The sequence below is a fragment of the Orcinus orca genome, chromosome X (genome assembly GCF_937001465.1).
Source record: "Orcinus orca chromosome X, mOrcOrc1.1, whole genome shotgun sequence".
NCBI lineage: Eukaryota > Metazoa > Chordata > Mammalia > Artiodactyla > Delphinidae > Orcinus > Orcinus orca.
Window position 1 is genome coordinate 103,377,643 of NC_064580.1, and position 16,273 is coordinate 103,393,915.

The following is a 16,273-nucleotide window of genomic DNA, read 5'->3' on the forward strand; positions in this document are numbered from 1 at the left end:
GGACAGCTCGACCGACTTCAAATAGAAGAACGCTGCCAAACAAAGAAACTCTGGTCATTATTCTGAGCAAAACAAACAAAAATAAACAAACAAAAAAACGCAACAGAACGTTTTTTGCTGATGCAAGAGCAAATCAGTGATTGCAATGAGATTGAGCAAATCAGTGACTGCAAAAGGATTTAGTGTTCCAAAAACGAACCCAAAGCAAATCGGACGATCCGATCTGTTTTCCCCAGATATTGGGAGAGCTGTCAGATGAGGCCTGTGCACTGACTTTAGCTATCCCGGGGGTGTCTGCCCCACAGCATCTGGTGGGGGGAGGATTGGAGAAAGGTCGTCAAGGGCAGCGAATGGGGATTCCCAAGGTGAAAATGGGTAGTCTGGGTCTCTAGGGTGGGAAAGGAGCTCAAGGAGTGAGTTTCCCGTCTCCTAAGAGAGCCTCGTGGTCCCAAGGGTTGGCCGGGGAAAGATGAGTCTTCGGATTGGAAGGCGGGGAGAAGCTTAAAGCAGGGGAAATGGAGTTGAAGTGTTTCGCTCGCATCAGGTGGCGGACGGGGCCTCACACAGAACCTGGCAAGGCCGAGCGGGTCGGTGTGCGACGAGCAACTGGGGGTGCGGAGGAGGGCAGCGTGCTGCGTCGCGGTTAGCTAGAGGATGGCGTGGGGATGGCGTGAGGCTGGGGCCAGGCCTCGCAGGTATTGCTGAGGGGAGTGCTCCGCAATCTCGGCGCCTGGGTATGCAGGATCCGGCTGGGGGAGGGGAGCCACTATCCCGAGGCAAGGTGGGGGGCCTGACCTAGGCGGGGCCCGACTGAGCAGCGCCGGGAGCTTCGGAGGCCGCGGGGAGGCGGGGCTGAGAGGCTCCGCCCATCCGGCCCCGCCACCGCCTGGCTCCGCCTCCTCCGCTGGCTAGTCCCTGTCCGCCGGGCCCCGCGCGCCACTGGCTCGCGGAGAGGGAGGAGAAAGCCAGTTCCGGAGCCCTCCCTATCCCGGCCCAACCTTTGCTCTAGCGATAATGGCTGCCGAGGATGTGGCGGGGACCGGCGCCGACCCGAGCGAGCTAGAGGGCGGCGGGCTGCTGCACGAGATTTTCACGTCGCCGCTCAACCTGCTGCTGCTCGGCCTCTGCATCTTCCTGCTTTACAAGATCGTGCGCGGGGACCAGCCGACGGCCAGCGACAGCGACGACGACGAGCCGCCCCCGCTGCCCCGCCTTAAGCGGCGCGACTTCACCCCTGCCGAGCTGCGGCGCTTCGACGGCGTCCAGGACCCGCGTATACTCATGGCCATCAACGGCAAGGTGTTCGACGTGACCAAAGGCCGCAAGTTCTACGGGCCTGGTACGGCGGCCGGCCGGGGGCCCCAAAGACAAAAGAAGGGGCCCCGGCACGGGGCTGGGTCCCGGAGAGGCGAGGGGGAGCGGGGCGCCCCCGGGGAGGTGGGGGCGGAATGGCGGCAAGCCGGGGAGGGCGGGGCAGGGCGGCTCCCCGGGCGGGCAGGGGGCAAGAGGCGTCCTAGAAGGGCTGCGGGCCAGTGGGGGACGCAGAATTCCCGGTCCGCGCCGCCAGCCCCGGCGTGGGCAGGAGGAAGACGGCTGAAGCGCTTAAGCCGGGGGCGGGTGGGTGAGGTCGCGAGGCTGGAAGGTGGAGGCCGGGGGTGGTGGTACAGCAGAGCGCAGTGTTGGGGGGTTTCGAAGGTATCGGGTTTGAGGGTTCCTGGAAGGAGGGGATGGTGTCCAGCTGGAGAAAGGAAATGAGGGTGTCTCGAGGGAAACCTGACGGGGGGGAGGGCGGGAGGAGGTAGGGAGGTCCAGCCTTGGAGGGGACGCGAAGGCCGATGACGCCAGGAGTAGCCATGGTGGAATGTGAGGTTCTGGGAGAAGGGAATCAGAGATGGGATTAGCAGCAGGTAGGAGCATTGTGCGTGGCGCTGAGTGATGTGTGTGTGCGTATTCGGTGTATGCGGCTTGTCGTATGAGTGTGTGTGCGTGAGCGCGCGTGCGCTAGGAATGTGGCATGTGTCAGGTATGTGTGTGGCATGTGTTTGGTATGTGTGTGCGCGCGTGCTGTGTGTGGCAGACGGGGAAGGCTGGGAGGTGAACAAGGGAGGCTCCATGGGGGAAGGGAGCTGGATGAGGAAGGCTGAATGTAGCGGACGACAGGAATGTGGCAAGACGAGAAGGTAGCACAGTATTATACTCCGTAGCAGGAGAGAAAGGACTAGAAGCCAAAAAAAAAAAAAAAAATTAAAATGGAGGGAGGGAGAAATGGGAGGATCCGGAGAAACAAGAGGGGTAGGGCTATGACGGCCGCTGGGTGTGGGGATTTCAGGAAAAGCCAACCGGAGGGGAAATGAGGGGTGGGTGACTGCTGAGCTGTTGGAGGGGGACAGGCTTGACGGGGCCTTGGAGATGAGGCTTTTCCAAGCTTGGTTGCGGATCAGAATCACCTGATGCGCTTGAGGTACAATACAGATTCCTGGCCTAATCTCCATAACCGCGGGAGGGGGGGAAGATCGAGGAATCTGCATTTTAACACACCCACCCCCAGGCAAATTCGAGAAGGATCCAGGTTTGGAAAGTTCTGCTTTATAGAATGTTTGGATCAGAGGAGGAAGAAGAGATTTTAGCTCCTCCAATATGGATGCCTCTAAAAATAAGGGGGCTCAGGGAGTATGGCCACTGGTCTGGAGATGAGGGAGAGGATAGCAGACAGTGACCTGCCTTCATTCCCGCTCCTGGTCTGTTTTACTTTCCCAGTCCAGCTCATCAAAATCAGATGTGCTAAGGTTCTTAAGGAACTCTCCCACTTAGCAGTTTTTCCTCGTGGAGGATTTTAGAAGACCTGCTTTCTGTAGGCATGTAATGGTCAAGATAATTTGAAAACCACACCTACGTTATTTGTCACTTACAGTGGCACACCTAAAGGCATTATCAGTAAGCATAATCGTGTCAATATCTGTTCTTACTGAGCTACACCATAAAGCAAGTGAAATGTGTGCCTGGAGCATCATCATATGATTGTAGTTTGCAAAGTCATTGAGAGGAATGTAGGCCTGTGTACAGAGCCCCAAACTGGGAGTCAGGCAACCTGGGTTCTCCGCCTGGTTGGATCACTGACCAGCTGTGTGACCTGGAGCAAAACATTGTTCTCTCTGGGCCTTAGTTGCCCCTCTTTAAAATGATAAGGATGGCCCATTGTGAGAACTCTCAGTCTCTACCTGCACTATTGTCCGGTGAGGCCATGAATATGTGACAACATCATTTGGAAATTATACTTGATGTTATAAAGGATTCCTAAAAATTAATTACTATTTTTAATGATATTATTGTATGCCTGGCACTTTTGTGGGTGCTGGGAATATAGCAGTGAACAAAACAGGCACAAATCTGCTCCTGGAGCTTACATTCTAGTGACTCTACATTCTGGTGAATAATATATATACTTCAAAGACTTTCAATGCTCCCCTCAGATTGTTTAAGTATTCTGTGACCATAATTTCTGAAATGGTGAGGTCCAAACCCGTACACTTGGCCTATTTACCTTCTCCAGTGGAAATGGTAGTATGTAATGATGATTAAAAATAACCATTTTTCTTTGGCATTTTAAAGTTGATCATTTCATCTAATTTGTAAAAATAAAAGAATCCTAGTGGATTGAGGTTTCAGGTGGCCAGGTCGTAATGAAACTTGATCTGTTCTCATACTTGGCATGGTGGTTACCTACAAACTTTTTCATGTCAGACTTGCTACTCAGTCCACCTTTGGGGAAACAACACATTGTTTAAAGTACACTGGCTTCTCTTCATTTACTTGTGCAATATTTAAATATGTCTAAAAATCCACTTTAAGTACCTACAGAATGATTCACTGCTCTCTTAGACAAAAATTTAGTATCATATATAATAGCATAATACTACGTATAATAGCATTCAGATATCTTATAGAATTTTCACAGTCTTCAAGCCCACCCAAAACAGGGTGACAGACCTGAGCCCCGTGCCATCTCCTTTGTTGACACTGAAGATTATGTAACCTGTGGATAGATTTCTGAACCACTGATATTCATAAAATGATTTCTCCTGCAGATGCCACATGTTAATGTTTAACACGGTCTAGTCGTGCAACCAAAGATCTCTATAAGACGCTCTTGACTCATTAAATTGTATCAGAGTATGTTTATAAGAAGATGTTTTCATTTACACTTTAGTGTTTCTTATCTTCAGAATCCGTAACTTTCACTGATGCAGCCCAAGTGCCTAGAACAGAGCCAGGCTCCAGGTTCAATATCCAGAAGTTGAATTCTGACCCACGAATTCACTATTATCTTGGATCATTCCCTACTAACACCTTCCCCCCCAGGAGATAATCATTTATGGCTTTTTTATTAGCTGTTTGAAAATCACAAGAAATGAATGCTAATGTATAGCATTTTGATTTAGTTTTAGTTGTTTAAAAGTTTAATGACAACAGGTCTTTCAGTATCCACTAGGTAATGATCAAAAGATCAACATTACTTATGGTTTCCAAATGGAATCTGACATTCAAAAAGCAGGCTCTCCATGTTAATGGGTAAGGAAGCCATTTTCTGTGTGTGAACCACAGAGAAATTGACTGCCTAATAAATAATCGACTTTGGTTTTGTTTTGTTGTTTTTTTTTTAAAGAGGGGCCATACGGGGTCTTTGCCGGAAGAGACGCATCCAGGGGCCTTGCCACATTTTGCCTGGATAAGGAAGCACTGAAGGACGAGTACGATGACCTTTCTGACCTCACTCCTGCCCAGCAGGAGACCCTGAATGACTGGGACTCTCAGTTCACTTGTAAGCGGTTGTTTTTTGTTTTTTAAATTGTGCCTGGATCAAATTTCTACCAGTAATGGGATTCACGGCAGTACAATAGTTATTACTAAGCAGGCTACAACTGGGAAGCATTTTGATAGGCTCCTGAATCTTGGACGGATCAAGTTCATGGCTTGAAGTAATTGCAGCAGTGCTGAGTCACTTGCCGTGATTGCATACCAATTTCTAGCTAGTTCTCTGTGGAAACCTGGGTTTCTGTTTTTTTAAATTTTTGAGAGGTTTGCATAGATTTCACAATAGGATTTGGTGCTTGGTGTGCAGGGGAAAGGAGAGTGGCCATCTTGGCTACAGAAAGAGGGAATTTTCATAAGCCCTCACTTGTAGAACTTGCCGTTTAAAAGCAGCCCACATTTCTGTTAAAGAATGAGAGACTTGTATTCTACAAAACAGCTTCTCTTTGAATCTAATTGAGCCCAACTATAGGCCTCATCTACAAATGATGCTTATAATCTGCCCAGCAACAATGGTGTCTGCGTTTTTAAGAAGAAAGCAAAAAGGAGACACTTGTTTCCTGGCTTATGGTATGGGCTGAGGTCTTTGCGGGGAAGTAAGGATGGGGGTTAAGTTCATATTTTGAGATTTGGGGAAGTGGCTTTTGTCCAACCCAAGTGTTTGATGATCACTTTAGCAATATTTCACTGCTAAGAATTTGAATAATAATTTTTCCCAGCTTTGAAACAGTATATAAAGACAGTGACCACTTCCTTGAGGGGGATTTTTCATTGTAAATGTCATTTTCTGTTTGCCATTCTCTATAATCTGTTAAATATTATTGGCTTTTTGGGCTAAATCCAACCATTTTCTTTGAAAACAATGCTGACTTCAGAGAGTTCTGGATTAATAATTAGCCAGGTATGGCTCTACCTTTAGAGTCTGGATCCCGAGCAGACTAATAGCTTTCAAGTCCAGAGCAAGTCTTTTTACTCTGAAAACATAATTCAGCTATCTAACAGTCCCTCATTTTTTGCATCTTCAGGATGCCTTTGTAACAATAGATTCTTCTATATGAAACCAATGAGTCGTAATTCATAACTTACAGAGCTCCATTTTCTAGGGCTTGCCTTCATCAGTGGGGTAAAAAGTGTGGTTCCCCCAACCCCTTAAACTAAGGCTAGCCCCAAATACTGTTGTGACACTTCAGCTACACTCAGAGCTGGCGTGGATTCCCCTTAAGGCAGGTCTCTGAGGCGCCACGCGGCTTTTATTTGTCTTGCACAGTCCCAAGCATCTAGGGACTTTTATAAAATGTTCAAATAGGGAAGTTCCAATTGTTCCTGACGATTATTTCACACCAAAGTAGCTCCGGTTGCCTGGTTAAACAGATTGGTTACCCCTCTAATTCCTACCGATACTCAGAAAGAGGAGTTCTTTTGGCCTTTGACACTGAGATGATGGACCCTACGTTAGCTTGGCCCTAATAATACAGGCAATATGGTGGTTGTCTGCTGACTCCATCCCTTCTCAGGTCCCTTACGTTCTGGTTGCCCTCTTAAATCTATTTTCTCCAAAGTCTCCAGTGCTCTCTGGTCTCTGTTAGCACTTCCCTTTAACCACGTATAGCTGTTGCCCCGTGTTGGGGGAGAATTCTGTCTCCTGCTCTCCCCTTCACCCACTAGACTGTTATCACTCCTTCCCTTCACTGTCAGACAGCCATCTAGTAATCCGCGGTTGTCCCTAACCATTGCTCCATCCCTCCTTGCTCCCTGCAGTATGGTTTCTAGCCCCACGATTCCATTGAACCTTCTTTCTCAAACGTTTCCAGGGACCTGCTTCTTGCCAATGCTGATATCACTTCTCCAGTCCCTGTTGTCAGTCGCCAGTCACGTGCCCCTCCAGAGTGGCTCCCTCTCCAGAGTCCCCGTTTCGGTCCACGGAATCTCCAGTTTTCACTTCATTTACTCATGTTTCCAGCTTCCTTTACATGTCACATAGCCTTCCCTTCCCATCCCCACGGACACCCCCTCCTCCTGGCTCTTGTTCCTCTGCATGTGGATCCACCCGCTGGCCTCCTGGTCACCCTGCTCCTGGGCTCTCCTGACCGTAATCTGCCGTGCCCTCTATACACAGTGATACCGTAGTGGCCACAGCACTGTTGTACCCTGTCATTCCTTTGTCGTAAACTTTCAACGCCCTTTGCCACACCCATGGGACAAGTCCGGACTCCTCAGGCTGGCTTTCCACATCTGTCTTAGGATTTCCCCACCCTGTTTAGCTAGCGCTACTCCCAGTCTACTCCTGCCAACTTGGTCTCTTTATTGCTCCCCCAGATACATTCGGTCACACCTGCATGCCTTTGTGTGTGGTATTTGCATTTTCTGGAACCCCCTCCCTCCCCGAGTCCTTCTACACATTTTCCAAAGTATATCCTTCTCCCACAAAGTGTTCTGCAACCCTTCCACCTAACTCATAACAAGCCCTTGCTCTGCTAAACCTCCTATGCACTAACACAACTCATTCTGACATTACCTTGCACACTCGTTGTCAGGCATCGCTACCTGTTCTATATTTCTGTCTGCTGCACAAAACTCTAACTCCCTGGGACTTGGCTGGGACTGTGGTATAAACCACCTTCAGGAAGCCCAACGTGCTATTGTGTCGTTCGCAGGCCTCTCACAAGTGCTTTCAAATGAAATGTCATGATTTTCTCGAAAGCGTGAGAGTGACCGTTGTGTCTTCCTCTCTCCTTCCAGTCAAGTATCATCACGTGGGCAAACTGCTGAAGGAGGGGGAGGAGCCCGCTGTGTACTCAGATGAGGAGGAGCCAAAGGATGAGAGTGCGCGGAAAAGTGATTAAAGCCTGCAGTGGACGCATATCTATTTTTGTATTTTGCAGAATCATTTGTAACATTCCAGTCTGTCTTTAAAACACGGTGATTTCAATATTTAGAAAAGTTTTGAACTTGCTGTACATTTTTTTAATTAACATCACTAGTGACACTGATAAAGCTAACTTCTGTCTTAGAATGCATGATATGTTCGTGTGTCACAAATTCAGAAAGTGAACTGCAGTGCTGTAATACAAATGTTATTACTGTTTTTCTTCTATCTGTAGTCAGTACAGGCTGCATTTGAATTTGTTTTTTCCTGAGAGACAGGTAAGACATGGGTATTTGCCCCCAAACAGGTAAAAATGTTAAATGTGCAAAGTCCTTCAAGCATCAAGGAACAAAAGGATTAACTTTTAGTCATGATGTTCTCTGAAGACACCAAATCCCTCACTTCTCAATTGACGTAACTGCATGATTTCTGTTTTATCTACCTCTAAAGCAAATCTGCAGTGTTCCACAGGCTTTGGCATTGATTAAAGAGAGGTGTCCAGTAACAAAACGAAATCTCAAAGCTGGGCTCAATTGCAAGAAATCTACTTTCTTTGTTTCCAGTCTGCATCACTGTCCTTGTCCTCCTTGGGACCCTCAGATGCCCTCACTGACATAGTAATCTGCAGTGAGGATTAAAACAGTATGTGAACATTCAAAAGCAAGCTTTGGAAAAAATCAGCTGGCTTGCCTAAAAACCTAAAACACATGAATAAGATTGTAGGACTATCTTCCCAGTCCCCACGTTCATGGTTATTTTACATGGTTGGACGTGAGAGAGGGGCATGCAGAACAGGAACAGGTGATTGCTCTCCTAAGAGCCTTCACACCCCTGAAGAATAAGGAAACCGAATACATCACTAGCCAAGTGGTTTTTAAAGTGTATTCATAAAGTAACAGTTATTCTTCTGTTGTTACAAAACTATAGCCACTGCAAGAGTAGTAGTCAAGTGTCTTGGTCTTTGATATTGGTCTTTTGGTTAACAATAAACTTAGCTTAAGTAGACTGTACAGTTGTAAGAGTTTGTAAAAGTATTATATGAACAATTAGTGAGGTTTCTTGTAGTTGAATAGTCATTGTATTTTCTTGTGAACTGTGTTTAATGGTTTTACCTCAAATCAGAAAACAAAACGAAGTGCTTTGGTCAGTTAATAAAATGGTTTTACCCAGTATAGTGTGGTGGGTTGCCCTGTTTTTTTAAACCTTAATCTGAGTAACCAGCTTCAAGAGTTTCACTTTTGAGTGACTTTTTTTGTATTCCAAAAGAGACAAGTAAAGGGGCAGAACTTTACAGAGGCCTCACACTACAAACCAAATACCAGCTTGTCCTGTTAAAAAAATAGTGAATTGAATTTATTTTTTGTGACTTGTCAAATTCTGCCTCTTTAAGTCAGAACATAATAAACTCAGAGGCAGACTTCCACCTTGAGGTCTACGGCAAGGTCACTAAGGAGTAACTCTAGTGAAGACTGTTACCGAGTGCCAAGGCAGGTTTTGTTTTTGCTGTAATGTATCATCGGATTAGTAAAGTGTTCAGGAATCCTTATAGTAGTAAAGTTGATTCACTTTGTGCCGAAAGAAGGATATCAGATTTGCACGTGCAGTTGGTTGTATAAACACAGACAACCTATTACCCTGAATATTAGTGTTCTGCCATTTTAGTGTTAAAATTGGCAGACTTTTCTTACAAAGGAAGTACTCCCTGAATCAAAGAGGGCTCAAAAGCTTTCCAGCTTTTACGTTCTCAAACCATATTGCCTGTTTTTGTTGTTTTTAAATGTGTCCTTTTCCCCAACTAGTTTTCATTCAACAAATATTCGAGTTGCCCGTTTTGTGCCAAGCAACCTGTTAGGCCATATGCTATGGGGGAAGGGGAGGGAGAGAGAAATTGGGCCACCTTTGCAGCCTGAAATCTCATTTAGATGTGAAGATTAGGCTATTCCTTTTACTAAGTTAAACAGTTGTCTGATGCCAGGAGGAAAACATCCAGAGCCTGGTTAAAAGCTTCAATCCCAAATAGCCGGATTCCCCTCCCTTCGGAACTAAATCATCATTGTATTGATTACAGGTAAAGTGATATTACCATCAGGCAGGACTTTGATCTAAAAACTCAAATCCAGTTCGCATAGTCGGGTAAGCCATACTATGTAAAAGGCGCCATTTAAGAAGATGAGGGAGTGGTGGTTTCAGCGGGGGAAGGGTCCGCTGTTTGCTCCCCACCTGCTTGCTTCTGGCCCCTGCCCAGATACACTGTTCTCAGTCCCAGCATCTGTGGGTCAGAAGCAGCATTCACTATGCGTTTGTGGTATCTGTGGCCTCTCTACACAATGTCCTGTTCACCTTACCTCAGAGGGCCAAACTTCATGCAAATCCTCAACCTAGAACAAGCAAGAACAGCCCTTGCTGTCTCAGAAAGAGCTCTTTGAACCCAACAAGAACCCTTTCAGCTCTAAAGTGCCCAGTTGTTCTCTAAGGTACAGTCCGCCTTTGTTTATTTTCATGTGAAAATACAGCTAAAGCTTGCAAGGTCAAAGACTGATCACTGAAGCCCCCCATGTCTCTGACTTGTTTCTGGATGTTGAGTAACTTCAACACTTCTACCAAGGCAAGGCCTGAAGGGATGAGATGAAATTCTGTGGAGTCCGTTTTGCTACCTTTAAAGAACTAAAACCTTTGCTGAAGGGAGAATAGTCTTGAGTCCAAATACCATGATTTTAATTTATCCAAGATGAAAACACAACTGTGGTTTCATGAGCTCTGACAGGCAATTACCATAAACTGGGGAAGTTGCCTCGAAACCACTGAAACCAGACATATATTTTCATAGAGAATGTTACTGCAGGTGTGCAACCTTCTAGCCAGTACATGCGGTCAATGAACAAAGACTCTATGACTTTATTTTTAATATATCTGAAAATCAAATATGTATTATTTCTCTACCAATGCAAATGACAAAAAGGATCAACAACGTTAGTGCAAAGCAGCATACCACGGGTAGAAATCCCAACCCCCCAAAGTGGAATTATCAGCATTTAGAAGTTAACATTTTGAACAGTCTTGCGACAAGTGAAAATACATTTATTTGGTTCTTATTTTCCAAATTACCAGGTTACATGGCTTTCTACCCTGAGAAATTCAAACAAATTGAACAAAAACGCACTGACAGATTTTTAGCTTTCTTAAAGCACTATTAGCACGTACAAGGGAAAACATCTATTTTAAAAGACACAGCTTAAACTTCAGGCCCTCACTTAATGGGACACAGGAAAACGATATGAGAAAATACTTCTGCACCACTTAAACAACAGCACAACAAAGAATAACAATGTTAACAGAAAGTGATTACAACATTTTCGGCTCTGTTTCATTCCTTACTAAGCCAATTCATTTGAAAAGTTCAGGATAAATTGTTCTCTTCCTTGTTTAAGGCCTACACACCCCCCAAAAAAGAGGTTTACTCAAATCTAGAATGCATTACCACGAGACATAAAAATCCAAGGTTGCACGGAAAGTAAACATAAAACCAGTAATTTTACTTTCTTCTAGGTCCCAGGATGGTATTTAGCAAACAAAACAAGACCAAAATATTATATAGAAGTGACTTAGCACCAGTTCTATTATACAAAAAAAATTTTTAATTGCACATGCTGTATTCTGCAATTTACTTTTTTATGTCTGGTTACTGAGCAGCAAATTGTTTTCACGCCTAAAATCTCTGCAAAGAAAAATTATCAAATGACAGAAGAGATTGAGTTGGTGTTTTTTCTTTTTCAAAACAAGCATAGCTGCTTTCCATTACAAACCCATAATGCTCTTTGTTTCAAGGGCACGAAACATGAAAAAATAAGGAGGTGGGGGTCTCATTGGAGGAGAATAATACCTGGTTACCAGAAGTTGTCTGACAAAATACAAGCTGTTAGTAGTTTAAAAGCCTACTCCGGACAACAGTCCTCTGAACGTTAATAATCACTGCTAGCCCTCAGAGGAGAAAAGGCACTCGCCCTAGGAGCAATGTTTCAGATTGGACAAGACAAGCCTGGTTTTGATGGCAGAGTCACTGGCTTGCAAGTGGAATTGAATATAAGGGAGCCAACAAATCATTCATTGATAATAAGTATAATCAATCTGCTATGTTACATTCTTTCCTGAACTTTTGCTTGTACTGGCATACCTCTATTAAATGCTATTAGAGGAGATCAATGAAACAACTTGTGGCTCTTACTTTAGATCAATTAGAAGATTTTATAGCCATTTCAGATATCAGGTTGCTCAAGAGGGTGGTTATGAGCACGCATCGTGCCTCGTCATTCTGGGCAACCACAAGGACTGGCATCCTACCTTGGCTTTACCAGCCTGGTACTTTTCTATGGACTATCAAGTTAGGACTATTTGAAATGAATCATGTCATATGAAAATGTTGCCTTCCACTACTTCAGTGGATTAAAATCACCTTTTCCCCACTGCAGGCAATCTAATCTCATTGAGGTCTTCAATTGCCATGTCAACTATAGCTTTCTTGGAAGAAAAAAAGTCATCTACTGCCCCCTGAGGTCCTAAATCCAATATAAGGCAGAATGAATCAGCCGAGCTTTCAATAGAACATGCACTGCATTAAGATGTATGTCTTTACGAATCTATAAAATATCTCAATTTAAAAACATATTCAAGGAGTCCAAAACCAGTAGGTAAAAAGATAAATTGCTTATGTTAAGAGTTTACAAATCCGGCACACATACAATTTTTCCCCCGCTAGAAAACTATGGGCTTTACCCATGACTCTTCCTAACTCCGTGGCATTATTGAGGATTGAGGAGGCACTTGTTACTGTTTTATAAAAGTCAGTTTTGGGATATTCAGTGGCTTTTTACAAACTGATGTCACCCAACCCTGAGTGAAAGGATTACATAACCTGAAATGGAATACTGTCATGTCCTCTCTTCCCAAGTGCCATTACTGGTGCCCCAGGATCGTTCAATATTTCCTTTGGTAAATCCCACGTTATATCGCTTCAATCCTGTTGCTTTTCTAGGAGGGAATGACATGGGGTTCTTCCAAAAAAACAACTCTGCTAATGGTCCACTATCTGTGTAAACCTCAAAGGACGATCTGAGCCCCTTTCAGATTCTTCTTCCAAGGCTTTGTTTCTAAAAGGACAACTCTTTAAGTCCTATGAACATATTAATAAGATTAATTTCTTTCTAGTAGATGCTCATGGAACTGTCTAATGTCATGAAGAAGTCTATCATATGTTCTAGGTGTCATCTCTCCTCTTATCTATAGGTATTTCTAGATAAAAGTCAGGAAAGTTTGTTGCTGCACATGGTGTTCTGACCAAATTAAAGAACAAGTAAAAAGATCATTATTCATTCACTGCCATTCCCTCTGAAGATAAATGATGCTAAATGATAATGTTATGACCGCTGAAGAGCCATCGAGGGCTACCTTCACTCCTCTCGGCGTTAATTTGCTCCTTTGACGGCACCGAATTGAAGTTGCAATCGAACTGTAGAAATGTCTGTCCTTGGATAAGGAAGTTTTGCAAGCACATTGTTTTACCAACCTTCAGAATCTGGATGTTTTGTGTTTCCAAAGTTTGCCAACACACCTGCAACACACACACACACTTAGATCTATGCTTTATCCTTTGGCAAGAGAAACAAGGTTTTGCATTTGACCTTGCTCGTGCTCCGAAGTGTTGCTCTCTTGCTCTGTAGTTGCTAACTACATAGCTACATTTGGTCTGAAATCTTCTTCTTGCACATTTTTATTGTGAGTAAGAGTTTCCTGATCTAAGAGACCTTCAAAACATTTGAAAATATAAAGAACTAGCGTGGTTGTTTCCTAAATAGCTTCCGTAGTCAATGTGCTCCTGACTGTTATGTCTGGTATAGTAATTATCAGAATTCAGCATGAAATCTTCAGAATTCTCATATCTTTTAAACCTCCTTGCATCCTGGTTATATTCTGACTTCCGTGGAGCCTCTCTTCTTTTGGGAAAATCCCCCAAATAGGAAGCATTAGCACTTTTTGATGATGTTATTGGCACATGAAAGGGCCTATAGTTCACTTTCTGGTTAAATGTACTATCACTAAACTGCATCCTCTTTCTTGTGACAGTGTCTAATTGATCACTGGTACTGGATTCGTGGTGGTAGCTTTTATCAAATAAGTATTTGGGGGCCAATATTTCACTCTTTTTGCTGTTGCTCTTCTCATCTCTAATAGAACTGTTTTCACCCTCAAGCCATGAACATCTCAGTTCATAATTGGACCTCTTGCCTGGTTTCCTAAGCTCGTATTTAGAGTATTTTTCCTCCTCATGTTTCCACTCTGAGTACAAGGTTTGCTGACTTGACCTAATTTCTGGATCGCAAGTGATGATTTCATCAGTGTCAAGAGATCCCTTTTCTGGGGAGCTATCATATGTGGCCACAGATTTCTCTTTCTCCTCTTTGTTTATACTAAGGATTTCACTGAAACATTCAGAATCACTGCTAATTTCCTCTAAGAAATCTGTCAACCTCAAATCAAAGTCTGCTGACCTGTTGGGCGAGGAAACTTGGCTTTGACTTGTGGATATGGAATCTTGGACCTGGTAAGCATGAGTCTGTTCCAACAGATGGCTCTTTCCAAAAGCTGGGGATGGCCGATCACCAGCTTCACATACTGTGTCCTTGCAATGATGTTTAAACCCCTTAAACATTCTACACTCTTTGGCATAATCCACTTTTCCCCTCTTTTGTGCTTTATGCTCAGGATCCTGAGTACAAATCTTTGTGCAGGAATCGTCTTCTTGCACCTGTTCTCTCCTATCTAGGTTTTGCATTTGGCTCAAACTGGTTAAATGACGCTTATGTTTTCTCAAATTGATTTGAAATCCACTTCCTTTCGCATGGACGGCCCTGTGCCACTGACATGTGCTTGTTATGTGACTTGGTTCTAGGCAGATACGGGCATATTTTGGAGTGTGATAATAGTTAAGAAGATAGTCAATAAATTCATCTGTTTCATAGATCTTCTGTTTCCTGCCATGGTCTCTCTCAACTAATCTGGAAGAATAGGATTTATTAGAACCATGGTAGTCTTCTTTCGCAAGAGATTGACCTTGAATCATGGCAATTTGCAAAGAATTCCCATCAGGGAGCAAACTGTGATTGTATTCACTGGTTAATAATTTTCCAGTTCTCTCTTTTCTAGCTGAATATCTTAATTTTTTTTCCCCAAGGTAGTGGGAAGATTTACGTAAGTGAGCCGTAGCTCTTTCCTTCATTTTTTGTTTTCTCTTGTTATCTGACTTGGAAACCTGATATCTTGGCATTTCCTCCTGATTTTGAAGATACTGAGTGTTTAACTCTTCTTTCTTCAGAGCTCCCAGTGTGGTCCCCGGAGCACGATTAGCTTTGGAGACTGCAACATCTACCTCCCGTGGGTTAAATTGTATAGACCCCTTCAAAGAAAAAGGTTAAAAATCTCACATGAAAAACTAAACAGACTAAAATTTTCAAAGAAAATTGGGCTTTCTAGCATTGTTCTGAAGAGGTTTCTAACTACACCTAGGATAGATTGAAATTAGGAACAATATCACACTGAAGAAACAGGAGGTGCTAAATTAAATGTCTCGGTCTAACAGGAGCTGCTTTCATTAGGTCTGTGCCCGTCTTTATGTTAGAAGGCACCCCGGTTTACATACCTTCAAAAGCACATGACCCTTCGTATACCCAGACAAAACTATAAATGCAAATCAAAACTACAATGAGATATCATCTCACACCAGTCAGAATGGCCATCATCAAAAAATCTAGAAACAATAAATGCTGGAGAGGGTGTGGAGAAAAGGGAACACTCTTGCACTGCTGGTGGGAATGTGAATTGGTTCAGCCACTATGGAGAACAGTATGGAGGTTCCTTAAAAAACTACAAATAGAACTACCATATGACCCAGCAATCCCACTACTGGGCATATACCCTGAGAAAACCAAAATTCAAAAAGAGTCATGTACCAAAATGTTCATTGCAGCTCTATTTACAATAGCCAGGACATGGAAACAACCTAAGTGCCCATCATCGGATGAATGGATAAAGAAGATGTGGCACATATATACAATGGAATATTACTCAGCCATAAAAAGAAACGAAATTGAGCTATTTGTAATGAGGTGGATGGACCTAGAGTCTGTCATACAGAGTGAAGTAAGTCAGAAAGAAAAAGACAAATACCGTATGCTAACACATATATATGGAATTTAAGAAAAAAAAAATGTCATGAAGAACCTAGGGGTAAGACAGGAATAAAGACACAGACCTACTGGAGAATGGACTTGAGGATATGGGGAGGGGGAAGGGTGAGCTGTGACAGGGCGAGAGAGAGTCATGGGCATATACACACTAAAAAACGTAAGGTAGATAGCTAGTGGGAAGCAGCCGCATGGCACAGGGATATCGTCTCGGTGCTTTGTGACCGCCTGGAGGGGTGGGATAGGGAGGGTGGGAGGGAGGGAGACGCAAGAGGGAAGAGATATGGGAACATATGTATATGTATAACTGATTCACTTTGTTATAAAGCAGAAACTAACACACCTTTGTAAAGCAATTATACCC

The 16,273-nt window shown here is 44.0% G+C and overlaps 3 protein-coding genes across 4 annotated transcripts in view; 2 read left to right on the forward strand and 1 right to left on the reverse strand.

Annotated features, from left to right (window-relative positions):
• LONRF3 (LON peptidase N-terminal domain and ring finger 3) overlaps positions 1-1,947 on the forward strand; it is a 204,328-nt gene extending 202,381 nt beyond the window's left edge. Inside the window, exon 12 of the transcript XR_007474786.1 lies at positions 1,934-1,947. The gene's annotated coding sequence lies outside the window, so the exon portion shown is untranslated. The remainder of the gene's footprint in view (positions 1-1,933) is intronic.
• On the forward strand, positions 917-8,847 carry PGRMC1 (progesterone receptor membrane component 1). Its single transcript, XM_004275802.3, has 3 exons — positions 917-1,339; positions 4,664-4,819; positions 7,549-8,847. The coding sequence occupies exons 1-3, from the start codon at positions 1,015-1,017 to the stop codon at positions 7,650-7,652; spliced, it is 585 nt and encodes a 194-aa protein (XP_004275850.1). The 5' UTR covers positions 917-1,014; the 3' UTR covers positions 7,653-8,847.
• A 1,711-nt stretch (positions 8,848-10,558) lies between these two features.
• The window catches only part of LOC101275277 (A-kinase anchor protein 17B), a 126,178-nt gene continuing 120,463 nt past the window's right edge, over positions 10,559-16,273 (reverse strand). For both annotated transcript variants that reach the window (XM_049704676.1, XM_033439147.2), the window contains one exon: positions 10,559-15,122. In XM_049704676.1, the coding sequence (XP_049560633.1) occupies positions 13,476-15,122 (1,647 nt within the window). In that variant the 3' untranslated portion in view covers positions 10,559-13,475. The remainder of the gene's footprint in view (positions 15,123-16,273) is intronic.